A 14,303-nucleotide genomic window follows, 5' to 3' on the forward strand; every position below is an offset into this window, starting at 1 on the left:
AGTCCCCAACTCCCAGGCTGTGACCTATTCGGAACCAGTCCGCAGAAGCGGTGAGTGAGAACACATGCAGCTCCACTTGTGTGAACAGTGGGCAAGTGCCTACCTGAAGCTCCAGTTGTGTGTGAGTGGCATGTGTGTGTGCCCATTGCTTGTGCAAATGGAGCTCCGCAAAGGTGTGCGCTTTGTCACTTGCGTATAACTCCCTCCCGCATACAGACAGGAGGCTGAACAACTTGCCTCATGGTGTGACCGGAACAATCTGAAACTGAACACACTCAAAACCATAGAAATGGTGGTAGACTTTAGAAGAAATCCTCCCATAATATCACCTCTTAGAATACTAGACAACACAGTATCAACAGTAGAGACCTTCAAATTTCTAGGTTCTATCATATCATATGACCTAAAATGGACACCTAACATCAAAAACATCAGCAAATAAGGACAACAGAGAATGTTCTTTCTGCGCCAACTCAGAAAGCACAAACTGCCCAAGGAGCTGCTGATACAGTTCTACAGAGGAATTATTGAGTCTGTCATCTGCACCTCTATAACTGTCTGCTTTGCTTCTGCAACCCAACAGGACAGACACAGACTTCAGAGGATAATTAGGACTGCAAAAAAAAAACAATTACTACCCACCTGCTTCAATCGAGGATCTGTATAATGCACAAGTCAAAAAGAGGGCTGTGAAAATATTTACAGACCCCTCACATCCTGGACATAAACTGTTTCAACTCCTTCCCTCAAAACGACGCTATAGAGCACTGCACACCAGAACAACTAGACACAAGGACAGTTTTTCCCTGAATGTCATCGCTCTGCTAAACAAATAATTCCCTCAAAACTGTCCAACTATTTACAAAGTCTGCACTACTATTACTGTTAACCTTATCACTCCTTATCACCCATCCCTTCCCACTTGTGTCTGTGTGACTGTAACTTTGTCACTTGTATCCTTATGATTTTTATTGACGGTTTCCTAGTATGATATGATTGCTTATTGTACCTTATGACTATTATTAAGTGTTATACCTTATGATTCTTGACTCTTGACAAATGTATCTTTTCTTTTTATGTACACTGAGAGCATATGCACCAAGACAAATTCCTTGTGGGTTGCTAAGCAATGCAATCATGTTTTAAGACCTTTCTGTTTTAAAATGTTTTAAGACCTTTTTTTTTTTGCCACAGCTGTCAATCATGAGATTGTTAAGCAAAATTGGCTTCCCTCGTTGACTTTACTTATAGGAAGCCCTCTGGGAAGGTTGCAAATGGCAGTCATGTGGATGCTGCAACTATATATATGCCAGTTGCCAAGCTCCCAGATTTTGATCGCATAACAGGGAGGGACGCTGCAGTCTTCCTAAGTTCAAGGACAGGCTGTAGATCACATTTTTTTAAAGTAGTTGCTAAGTGAATAGTCACCATTCGAGGACTTTCGAATTGGAACAGTTTTGCCTTCAGAAAGTGTGGGTGTTCTATCACTGGAAGATTTGTAGGAGATGGCCAGGCTGGGTCTGAGGGAGGGGTCAAACCAGTGGTGAGATTCCAATATTTTTTACCACAGGTTCGGTGGGCGTGGCTTAGTGGGTGCGCTTTGTGTGTGTGCGCACACACTTTGCACACCAAACGCCGCACACTTTCTCAGGCACAGAGGCTCCTGCAAGCCTGCACGATCCTGGTCGCTTCAGGAACTGCCATGCAGCACTATTCAGTGCCGCGCAAAGCAGCTGCGCTTCGAATTCAGAGGATAAAGGTGAGTATGAGAGCCCGCGCAAGCAGGCGGGCGGGTGGGCCCAACAGTAGAGTGGCGGAGAGAACTGGTTTGGTCTCCGCTGCTCATCGCTGCTACCGGCTTAGCAGAACCCATAGAACACCATCACTGGGTCAAACGTGTTGTAGGAAGTAAGGATCCAGCCACCCCTCTCCTAGGAAAATGAAATAATTTAGGATATACCAAAAAGGCAGAATATTTCCCCTAAAAAGAAAAGTAGAAACTCAGAGACAGAAACTCACCTCAGAAGCAGAGGCTCACCCCCACCTTTGTTAATGGGTGGGCCATTAAGGCCTTTGGACAGAGTATTCTACATAACAAAGGCCTCTCTCTACCCATCTCACCACCTGGCCTGGGGAGATTGCATCAGCCAGCACCCAGGTGGTCCAGCTAAGACCCCCGCCTCTGGGAGTCTGACAGCCAATGGGATACATTTCTTACACAGGAACAGGAAACACTAAGGCGGGGCCCAACAGAGGGTATAAAACCAAGGGACTCTCCTCATCTCTTCCCTTTTTGCTCAGGTGCTCCAAGGCCTGTGGTCCTGTCCACCCTTAAACCTTCTTTCCAAGCAACTTCCATGAATCCAGTGTCTTTTTCCCCACTTGGAACTGAACCCAGAAGGATTTTTCTTCCAACAGTGTCATAAGTCACGAGTACCTACATGCCTGCAAGAGATCTAAGTCCAGCCCACTTTGAATGCCTCTCTTATCTCCCATGCATTTCCCTTGACTGCTAGTTGGCCAGATTCTTGTAGAAAGCTTGAGCTTGCAAATAAATCTTTATACTCATCTGAACCTGCCTCAATCTCCTGATTTCCTGGGCGCTTGACAGATTATTTTAAAAAGAGATTTGACAACCATTTGTCTGGAATGGCGTAGGGTTTCCTGCTTGGGCAGGGGGTTGGACTAGAAGACCTCCAAGGTCCCTTCCAACTCTGTTATTCTGAATTCTGACTACCTGTATAGGTTTGACAGCCACTAACGGGTAGGGGGACATGACAAGGAACATGACGTACGTATGGTTCTTAAGCTAACTCTGACTCTGATGACTATAAACCAGGGGTGTCACACTCAATTTCATTGAGGGCCGCATCAGGGCGGTGGCTGACCTGTGGGTGGGTGGGCAGGGCTGACTGGGTGGGCGTGGCCAGCTTGACGCCACTCCCTGTTGTGGTTAGCCAGCAGCAGGTGGAGATGGTTGAGGAGAGCGAGGACTCAGATGAGGGGCCAGAACCATTAGGGAGTGGACTGCTGCCTTCACTGGGGGCTGGCAGCAGCGATGAGGAGGTTCCCGAGGAGCCTGTGCCAAGTGCGCATGCACACAGGATTGCTCGCAGGAAAGAGCAGCTACAACAGCACGGGTGACTCGGGTGCAAGGCTGCAAGGTAATGGCCCCTCCTTCAAGAAGATATAAGCCAGCTGTGAAATGAATGTTCTTTGCAGAAGGCAAAGACGTTTTGAAATTCCAGCCTTATGGGCATTCCAGTATCCTGAGTTTGTATTTGAAAATTCTTGTATTGCAAAGTATTTCTTGCCTGTTATCTTTTGGCAAGTCTCGCAGAGTTTGGCAAGGCTTGTGCTTATCACAGCTAATTATTTTTGCAGAAGCATTAAGAGATTTCTGTTCCTTTTGGATTGTGTTTGATTTGTTGGAAAAGGGCGTGGGTCAGAACATTCCTCAAACTGCTGGCATGTTTCCTCTTTGCACTGGGTAGACTGGGCCAAAGCCATGCTGGCCCAATACTATCATGTCTCCCTTGGTCCTTCTCTTCACTAGACTAGCCATGCCCAGTTCCTGTAACCGTTCTTCGTATGTTTTAGTCTCCAGTCCCCTAATCATCCTGTTTTCTCTTCTCTGTACTTTTCCTAGAGTCTCAACATTTTTATAATGTGGTGACCAAAACTGGAAGTGGTACTTTAGGTGTGGTCTTAGTAGGTTTATCATACAAAATGCATGCTATGTCGAACCATGTTTTTTGCCATCAATTATTATTATTACAGAATAGAAGAACCCAACTAGCCATCCCAGTTCTGTGACAGTTAATTATCATTTCTGCAAGTGATGTTACTACAGGTGGTCCATGATAACAACAGTTCATTTAGTGACCTTCAAAGTTACAACAACGCTGAAAAAAGCGACTTATGTTTTTCACCCTTGCAACCCAGGCAGCATCCTCACAATCACATTCAGACGCATGGCCACTGACTCGTATTTATGACGGTTGCAGTATCCCGGAGTCACGGGATCGCCCTTTCAGACCTTCTAGCAAGCAAAACTCCATGGGGGAGCCAGATTCATTTAATGACCGTGTGACTAACTTAAGAACTGCAGTGATTCACTTAACAACTGTGGCAAGAAAAAATCGTAAAAGGGTGTGTGTGCGTAAAATTCACTTAACAAATGCCTCACGTAAGTAAGATAAATTTTGGGCTCCATTGTGGTTGTAAGAGGGGGATTACTTGTAGTTTGCTTCCAGTCATCTCCAGGTCACCTGTTTCCCTCCTCCCCATGTCGAAATTTAAGTTGAATTTTTGGTGAACGGCCAATCCTAAATAATCCATCCCCTGTCACTTGCTATTACAATGTCTGCCAGAGAATTCCCTCGCTGCTTCCCGAACACAACACGGACACGTCCATGAAATCGGCAGCAGCTGAGCTCAATTCAAGCTAGACTTTGTATTTTTGCGTTAAAATATTAATTAACAATAGGAGGATTGATACATAAATATCACAGGGACAAATTAATATCACATGGAAAAATTAACATCGCTGGGGAGCCTTCTCTTCTACATTGCAGGTTCTGCAAACAACAATTGCAGAACTTCATCTAAATTAAGTTTCTGGGATGTGACTAGAAAAAAGCCACCACGTTATTGATTCATATTCATTCATTCTCTCTCTCTCTCCCTCCCTCCCTCCTCTAGAAAAAGTACAGAGAAGAGCAACCAGGATGATTAGGGGACTGGAGACTAAGGCATATGAAGAATGATTACAGGAACTGGGCATGGCTAGTCTAGTGGAGAGAAGGACCAGGGGAGACAGGAGAACCGTCTTCCAATATTTGAGGGGCTGCCACAGGGAGGAAGGGGTCAAGCTATTTTCTAAAGTGCCTGTAGGCCAGACAAGGAACAATGGATGGAAACTGAACAAGGAATAATGGATGGAAACCGAACAAGGAGAAATTCAACCTAGAAATAAGGAGAAACTTTCTGACAGGGAGAACAATCAACCAATGGAACAGCTTACCCTAAGAAGTTGTGGGAGCGCTATCACTTGAGACCTTCAGCAAGAGATTGGGCTCCCATCTGTCAGAAATGGTGTAGGATCTCCTGCTTGGGCCGGGGGTTGGACTAGATCACCTACAAGGTCCCTTCCAACTCTGATTATCATACATACATACATACATACATACATACATACATTCTTAAGTTTTCACGGGTACTTACTTGTATGGCATTCAGCTTTGTTCGGGTATTTTCCCACGTCATTGTAGTTGTGCTTTTAAAGTTGTAACAACGTTTCGGCAGAATCTGTACAGAAGCCTGATGATGGCAGATGAGATTCTGCCGAAACGTTGCTACAACTTTAAAAGCACAACTACAATGACGTGGGAAAATACCCGAACAAAGCTGAATGCCATACATACATACATACATACATACATACATACATACATACATATGTATATTCTGAGGTTTTCGCGGGTATTTGTATGTGGATCTTTGGTTATTCGGGTTTTCTCCCACATAAAATTGGAAGTATCTAGGCGACGTTTCGATGAAGTCTCATTCATCATCTTCAAGCTTGTGTCTTCGGCTCTGTGCTTCTCAGAGTAATCTATCTATCTATCTATCTATCTATCTATCTATCTATCTATCTATCTTTGGTTATTCGGGTTTTCTCCCGCGTAAAATTGGATTTCCAATTTTACGCGGGAGACAACCCGAATAACCAAAGATCCACATACAAATACCCGCGAAAGCCTCAGAAAACACACACACACACACACACACACATATCTCATACACACAGATAGGAGGTGCTATATGCCAACCCACATTCCCAAGACTTTTACACCCCCTTTTCCTCCAAAACAGGACACCCCCCTAGAGAGTGAATTCATTTTGGTCAACTAGTTCGGTGCTTTTTTTTTTTTAAAGGTCACCTTGCTTGATTCTGCCAGCTTTCTATTTCTAGAGGAAAAGGAAGGTGTCCTGGGGGAGAAAGTGGCAGCCGGGGGTGGGGGGTGGGTGGGTGGAGGGTAGAAGAGAGGCGTGTAAATGGATCAGCTCATTTTTAAAAAAGTTACATTACATATAATACAAGGAGATTGAGGGAGGAGGCAAGAAGAGGGTGTGTGTGAGCTCGAGCAAATACGAAAGCCATCAGGATTCCAGTAATTAAAACCAGCCCCTTGTGGAAACTGTTCCGGAATAGAATGGTCATATCTCAAAAGTATTAAAATGATGCCCTGGATAAATAATTAAAAGATGACTCAATACAGAGCCAACCACTTACGAAGTCCCTGTTGTTTCCCACGCTCTCCCTTTTCTCATTTCTCCTCTGCTTGCTACCACGTGAAAAACTGTTATAGTTTATAAGGTGCAATCCAAGAAAAGTGTATATATATCCCATCCAGTTAAACAGAATCTTAAGTCTGTGCTTAAATCTCTTGTATTCAAGAAGCTACTGATCTATCTATCTATCTATCTATCTATCTATCTATCTATCTATCTATCTATCTATCTACCTACCTACCTACCTACCTACCTACCTCTCTCTACCTATCATCCATCAGTCTATCATCTATATCCATCCATTCATTCATCTATCCGTCCTATCTACATCTATTTATCTGTCTGTCTGTCCATCCATCCAATATCTACATCTATCTATCAATCTATCTATCATCTACCATTATATCTACCTATCCATACCTACCTACCTATCTACATTTGCCTGCCTGCCTGCCTATCCATCCATCCATCCATCCATCATCTATCTATCAACTTATCATCTCATATTTATTATTTTTAATAACTAACCCAAGTCATTCAACATACCCAATACGCCTTCCTCCTGCTTTTCCGCATAACGACAACTCTGTGAGGTGAATTGGGCTGAGAGAGAAGAACTGGCCCAAAGTCACTCAACTGCTTTTATGGCTAAGGTAAGATTAGATCTCTCCTTGTGATTGGTCCAAAGTTAGCCAACCAACTTTGATGGCTAAGGTAGGACTAAACTTCATGGCTTCCTGGTTTCTAGTCTGGTGCCTTAAATGCCTAGCCTAGGCCAAACTAAAGAGTCATACTGGTGCAGTGGTTGAAATGCAGTATTGCAGGTTAACTCTGCCCTTTGACAGGAGTTCAATTCTGACCGGCTCAAAGTTGACTCAGCCTTCCATCTTTCCAAGGTCAGTAAAATTAGGATCCAGATTGTTGGGGGAACAATAGGCTGACTCTGTGAACTGCTCAGAGAGGGCTGTAAAGCTCGATGAAGCGGTATATCAGTCTAAGGGCTATTGCTAAACTGGGCTTTGTATTTAATGATATGGCCCCTTTTCCTTCCTCAACAATATGATCTCTAGTTGATTCTCTGAGATCTTGGGAAGGTAAAAGATTCCAATAATGGACCAGCCTTGCAAACTTTTAATAGGTTTCTTACATGCTAGGTGTGGCTTCTAGAAAATCCATCTGGATCTTCTTAATGTGATGGCTAACCATGGATTGCTTCAGTTTTTTCAAAAGTTTAATCCTATGATGAGAAATTCTAAGGAGAGTTCATATGCTACAGATACACACTCAAAATCTTATAAAGATATTGTGCAACTGTCACCCCTAAGCGTGAGATAGAAGATAAAGGATGCTAAATTACACAGTAGTGTTGTGATGACCCAAAGGGGTGTGGCACAAAGGCAACACAGTCAAATAAGCAAGAAGAGTCCCTTTATTATCTCCAACTTTGCCCCCAATGTCCAGGCTGGAGAAAAACTCTCCCAGGAACAGTCTTTAAGTGGAGGAAATTCAGTCCAAAAACAAAGTACATACAAACTGTAACTAAAAATCCAAACAAACCATGCTGCAGTAATTAACTTGATAGGGCAAGAGAAGGAATTGCAGACTTGAAAGCACAGCAAAACACACACAGTTGGGAAGACGCCAGGAACACAGAAGCCTCGACAATACCAGATAATTCACGATTTGCTCCCAACAAGTTGCTGTGCGCAGCTTCCCTTTTTAAACACTGTGGTCCCAGCTGCAGCGAATGAAGGGAATCAGGGCCTTTCCTCCCCCGTAACCCACATTGCTCCCTTATCCGTTCCTCCCTGCTTGCCCTAGGTTGAAGAGGGAGTGGGCCTGGATCATCCTCTGAATGCCCAGCCGGACTGTGCCCTTCCCCAGTTTCTTCCACAGCCACCTGAGCCACACTCCCATTCCCTGTCAGCTGTTCAACTTCCCCCTCGGAATCAGATTCCAACAGGGGCATGACAAACTCCATCTCCCATTGAAATCCGTAGACTCTTATCTGGGGCCATTTTGCATCAATTTGCTTTTGAACTCTATCCTGACTCGTGGTTTCTTGCACCTGACAATTTCAAGAAAGACACCAAACTATTTGGGGCAGCAAAAGCTCACAAGCGATAGCAAAAATTCTCTAGAAACTAAGTGAACGGACTAGCAAATGACAATTGTCCATCAATTTCAGGAAAATGCCCCCCCCCCAAAAAACCTAATCCACATGGTGTGCTCTAAAATGAACTAGGGAAAGAAATTTGGAAGTCACAGAGGACAGCAGAGTGACAATGTCAAATCCCTCTACCCAAGTTATTTTATTAAATTTATACGCCACCCATCTGACCGATAAGGTGATTCTTGTGTTATGCAAACATAAGGTAGGGCTCTGGTCGCTTCCTTAATAAAAGAATGTAATAGAACTGGGAGAAGTTCAGGAAAGGGCAACCAAAATTATTGGTGGGATTGAAATATCTTCTCTATGAGAAAGTATCTTGCATGTATGGGACAATTTGATTGGGGGAAAGATGATGTCCAAGGCTAGAACATGGCCAAGATGTTACAAAATCACCTCTAGTTTGGAGAAAGTTTTCAATCTCTTCAAAGAGGAGAGGCTGAGGGTTGGAAGGAGATTCAGAAGAGATAAGGTGGACTGGTTGCTTTCGTGGGGTGGAGACAATAACACCAATAAGACCAAGGAGTTTATAGTGGACTATAAAAGGAACAGATCAGAGATCCAGCCCTTGCTTATCAGTGGAGACCGAGTGGAGCAAGTGGCCAGTTTTAAGTTTCTGGGTGTTATCATAAAAAAGGACCTGACCTGGGGGTGCTCACATTGCAGCGCTGGTCAAAAGGGCCCAGCAGAGATTATTCTACCCAAGATTTCTCAGTAAACAACTACTGAATGAAAAATTACTGGTGACCTTCTACCACTGCACTATAGAGTATCTTAACTTACTGAACCTGTGTATGGTTTGCTAATTGCACAGTGGCAGATAGGACAGCACTCCAAACATCATTGCCCAGAGGATCATGGGTTGACCTCTCCCCTCTTTGGAAGAGCTTTATAGCGGCCGCTGTCTTAAGAAAGTTCAAAACATTCTCAAAGATCCATCTCATCCTGGGCACCCTTTTTTTTTTAACCTTATTACCATCTGGCAGACGGTACAGAATAATAAAAACAAGGACAAATAGGCTGAAAAACCGCTGCTATCCCAGGGCAGTAACTCTGTTGAATTCTGCTGTATAGTGCAGTATTGGTGCAGTCAGTGTTGAGGTTTTTTGGTTCAATGTGTACAGTGTGAAGGATGTGTGTTTGTGTGTGTTTTCATGATCATAGTGTGTACTGAGGATGGTGTCTGATTTCATTGTACGAGGTGCAATGACAATAAAGTAAACTAAACTAAACATGTGCTTAGGGCACCAGGCCCAAAGGGAGCACCACAAAAACTTTTATGTAGCCTAAGCTTGTCTTCATTTGTTCAGTATGCATAAAGGAGGGAATCACCAAGATTTGTCAGTGCTTAGGGCACCAGTGAGCCTTAATCTGCCACTGCACTGAACCAAGAACTCACCAAATTGTATTTTCGTTTATCATGTTTGCAAACGCTGGCCGACTATCCACAAATGTTACCACATTGCCAGATGTCTTTACCCCCACCAGCCCCTTCAGCATCCACATGCTCACAACAACATCCAAACGCAAAACACACACACACACACACACAGGACACCTCGGCGCCCACTTGCTCGAAATCCCAGTCCTGCAACAAGCAGACGGTCTTACCCAATTCCTCACACCCAGGCTTGGCCACATGCCATCTGCGTCCCACTCCCATAACGTAAGCGTCTGCTTCCCACATATTTGGGTCCTCAGACAACCAAGCATAACGACAATTTCCTACCAAACCTCCAAAGCTTAAAACCTTAAAAATGCTCTGATTTTTCCCCCCAAGGTCTCTGCCTATCATGACATCATCCCCATTGTCGCTTTCCCCTACCTGCACAATCTCACACCCAATTTCACACACTTCAAGGCACATCCCAAGGAAACCTCCCCCCCCCCCCATTCACCCTACCGAGTCAGACGGTAGAATTGGGTTCCACCCAAGTAGTAACATGGTTTGGTTTGGTTTTTGCCACAGAGTTTCACCTCTCTCTCTCTCTCTCTCTCTCACACACACACACACATTCTCTTTTTCTCTTCTCTCTCTCACGCACACACATGCATCTCTTTCTTTCTCTCTCTTCTCTCACACACACCTTTCTCTCTTCTCTCTCTCACACACAAGCATCTCAATCTTTCTCTCTTCTCTCTTTTACACACACAACCTGTTTCTTTCTCTCCTCTCTCTCTCTCTCTCACACACACACACAAGCATCTCAATCTTTCTCTCTTCTCTCCCTCTTTCACACACGCACCTGTTTCTTTTTCTCTCTCTCACACACACACAAGAGCATTTCTTTCTTTCTTTCTTTCTTTCTTTTTCCTTCCTTCCTTCCTTCCTTCCTTCCTTCCTTCCTTTCCTTTCTCTTCTCTCTCTCTCTCACGGACGCGCACACACGTGCCAGCCCTTGTATCCATGACATCCACGCAAACATCGGATCAGGCTTGCCACCCCTCGCCACCAGTACACCTCTTTGGCTCCTTTGATCGCCGCCGCTTTGCGAGACAAAAGCGACGTGCGATTAAACCCCGCAGGTCGCAAAAGCGGGCCTTAATCCATTTTGCAGAGCCCGGTTAAGGACGCTTTTTTTGGGGGGGTGGGGGAAGAGGAGGGGGACGGCCGATATTCTGCACTCCACCCCAAACCGCTTTCCCTGGGGTGGCATCCCTGCACGCCACGTGCGGCAGATCCTTGCAGAGAGACGCGGCCGGGCCCCCACCCCTCCCTCCCCTCCCCCCTCCATACAAACGCAGGTTAGATTTCCAGACTTAGCTGCATCCGAGACCATCTGCGGCCCCGGAGCCTTTCCGGGCCCTGAGCAGACGGGCCCTCTTCCTAACCCCACTTCAAATGCATCCTTTGCTTCTTTCTCAGCATCCCCCCCGTGCATGCCACCTTTCCTCCCCCTCTCTCCCTCCTCCCCTCCCTCGCCAATGCACCTCCAGGGCTTGCGTGGGAATACCACGCGTGGCATTTTGCTAGCCCCCGCGCGCTCCAGCTGGTTCTTCCCCCCCCCACACGCACACACACCAGGCTTGGGTGGGTGGAGGGGGGGGGTATCCTCCGCGGCAACCCACACGCACGCGCGATTCCCTCCCCCGCGTGTTTTCTCCATCCCACCCCCACCCCACTCCTCCCCTCTCTCCCCTCCCCTCCAATGCCTCCAGGGCGCTTCTTCGTCACCTGTTTTCTCCGAGGACATCGCGGCTTGAGAGCTTGGCGAGGCGGCTGCCACCGGAGGGTGGATTTGGGGAGCGGAGGGGTTGGGTGGTGGGGGGAAGAAGAGACCTGAGATGGAAAGGAGGGAGGGAGGGAGGGAGGGAGAAGTTCTGCGTCAGCCCCCCCCCTCCCCCTCCGCCGAGAGAACCACGCGGTCCTGGCTTGCGAAGATGCGGTTGGCAATTATGGAGCCGGGGAGGAAGGGGAGCAAATTAAAGGCACAGGCGGCTCTCCTCGCTCCCCACCACCGCCCGTTCAATTGGGCTCCAAACCATCTCTTCCTCGGCTCTGGTTTTTCCTCTCTCTCTCCCCCACCCGCGCCTCTTTCCCTCAGCTAGGTCACCGAAGGGTCAGACTCTGTTTTTGCGCCGCTGCCCCGACGCGACACACCCGCAACCGTTGGCAAACTCACACGAGACCTCCCATCCTGGATGTCCGCGGGTAAGGACGATGAGTCAAAGGAGCGGGGGGTTGGGGGTGGTGGTGAAAGACAGGTGTGGAAAGGGAACTTCACCAGGGCAGGGGTGACATCCAAGTAGAAAAAATGCTTGAGGGGAACATCAGGCTAGCCATAAAAGCAAACTTGCATAGGAAAAGAGATTTGATAAAAGGTATTGAAAGAAGCCCCCTAGGCAAAAGCCAGGTAATTAAAGCTAGGACCAAAATCCCTTGCAGACAATGGGCCATGCCAAATTAGCAAAACAAATAAGACAAAAGACCGATAGCAGACAGGAGATTGCCACTAAACAAATATGGGAAATGAAACTAATAATCCAATCAAACCACCCTGCAGAGTTTACCCCCTGACGGAAATGGAGACAACCCCCCCCCACAGGACTTAAGCACTCACACACCTGAAGAAGGACAGGTATAAAAATCAGGAGCTTATTACACGTGCCGAGCTAGCTCCAGGAACGCAGACTTCTTGCTATCTCTTGCCTTCCTGAAAATTAAAGCAAACTTGCTTTCAAATAGCTGTCTGTCTGTGTCTTAACTCTGAAAGTACTCCCAGCAGGAAAAAAAAGAACCCTTGGAAGAAAGGCATTTGCTGCCTTTCAACACAGGGACAGCCTGTTTGTCCAGAAGGGTGTCAGGATCCTTGCATCGGGGCGGGGGTGGACTAGAAGACCTTCAAAGGACCCTTCCAACTTTGGGATTTCTCTTGCCTGGGTTTGCCTTCTGGATTGCAGGAACGGCTGCGGCTGATACAGACAGCAATAGCACTGGAGAGGATTGCTGTTGTTTAGTGGCGAAGTCGGGGGTCCTACCCATGGTGACCCGCATGGACAACGTTCCTCCAGGCCTTCCTGTCCTCTCCCACCCCCCAGAGTCCATTTAAGCTCACTGCTTCAGGGACTCCATCCAGCCCCCTCATTCTCTGCCGTCCCCTTCTTCTTTGGCCCTCAATCGTTCCCAGCATGAGGCTCTTCTCCAGGGAGTCCTTCTTTGTCATGAGGTGGCCAAAGTCTTTTGAGTTTTCATCTTCAGGATCTGGCCTTCTAAAGAGCAGCCAGGGTTGATCTCCTCTAGGACTGACCGGTTGGATCGCTTTTGCCATCCAAGGGACTTGCAGGAGTCTTCTCCAGCACCATAGGCTCAAAGGCCTCAATTCTTGGGCGCTCAGCCTTCCTTATGGTCCAACTTTCACAACCATACATTGCAACTGGGAAAACCGTAGCCTTGACTAGACGCACTTTTCTTGACAGGGTGATGATGTCTCTGCTGATGATAGCAATAGTAACAGAACTTAGACTTATATACCACTTCACAGTGCTTTTACAGCCCTCTCTCTAAGTGGTTTACAGAGTCAGCCTATTGGCCCCTAACAATCTGGGTCCTCATTTATTTCTTTAAATACATCTTTAGGTGAACAGTGTAATTCCAGGCTTCTTACATTTTAAATCAAACATGACCATAATCACAGATACAACCTTTTTGTCTAATTTCACATCCTTACCTATTACCAAATTCCCTTTTTATATTCTCCTACATTATTTTATATCGATCTCTTTACTCTTAATCATTCTCTATATTCATTGATCATATATTCGTCACATTTGCAAATTTTATCAAATCGTATCATTCCATTAGTTATTCACAAATTCATCTTAATTTATATTATCCAATATTTTATCCCCTTTTTAATTGTCACGCTGATCTTGTGGTGGTTAGGTTTCTGATTCATGCTTCCTGAACAGGAATGGATCAATATTATTTCAAGAATTAACAGGCAGCGAGGAAGGGAAACATCATGTACGGATAATCCTCAACTTAAGACCACAATGGAGCCCAAAATTTACGTTGCTAAGTGAGAAATTGGTTAAGTCAGTTTTGGGACCATTTTACGACTTTCCTTGTCACCCCTCTTAAGGGAATTGCTGCAGTTGTTAAGTTAGTAACTTTGTTGTTAAGTGAATCCAGTTTCTGCATTGACTTTGCTTGTTAGAAGATCTTAAAAAGCGGATCACGTGACCCCAGGACACTGCAACCACCATAAAGATGAGTCAGTTGTCAAGCATCTGAATGTAAATCACCTGATCAATGGAATGTGTGATGACCCAGGGTGGGATACATAACAAACACAGTCACAGAAGACAGGTGAAGCCCCTTTTATACCCTTCACTT

At 45.8% G+C, this 14,303-nt stretch overlaps 1 protein-coding gene across 1 annotated transcript in view; it reads right to left on the reverse strand.

The window, feature by feature from the left end:
- PRRT1 (proline rich transmembrane protein 1) overlaps positions 1-11,941 on the reverse strand; it is a 44,079-nt gene extending 32,138 nt beyond the window's left edge. Inside the window, exon 1 of the mRNA XM_087928549.1 lies at positions 11,643-11,941. Within this exon, the coding sequence (XP_087784675.1) occupies positions 11,643-11,661 (19 nt within the window). The 5' untranslated portion in view covers positions 11,662-11,941. The remainder of the gene's footprint in view (positions 1-11,642) is intronic.
- Between the last annotated feature and the right edge of the window lie 2,362 nt (positions 11,942-14,303).

Source organism: Pseudonaja textilis, chromosome 2 (assembly GCF_049901715.1).
Source record: "Pseudonaja textilis isolate UNSWEBS1 chromosome 2, rPseTex1.2, whole genome shotgun sequence".
Lineage (NCBI taxonomy): Eukaryota > Metazoa > Chordata > Lepidosauria > Squamata > Elapidae > Pseudonaja > Pseudonaja textilis.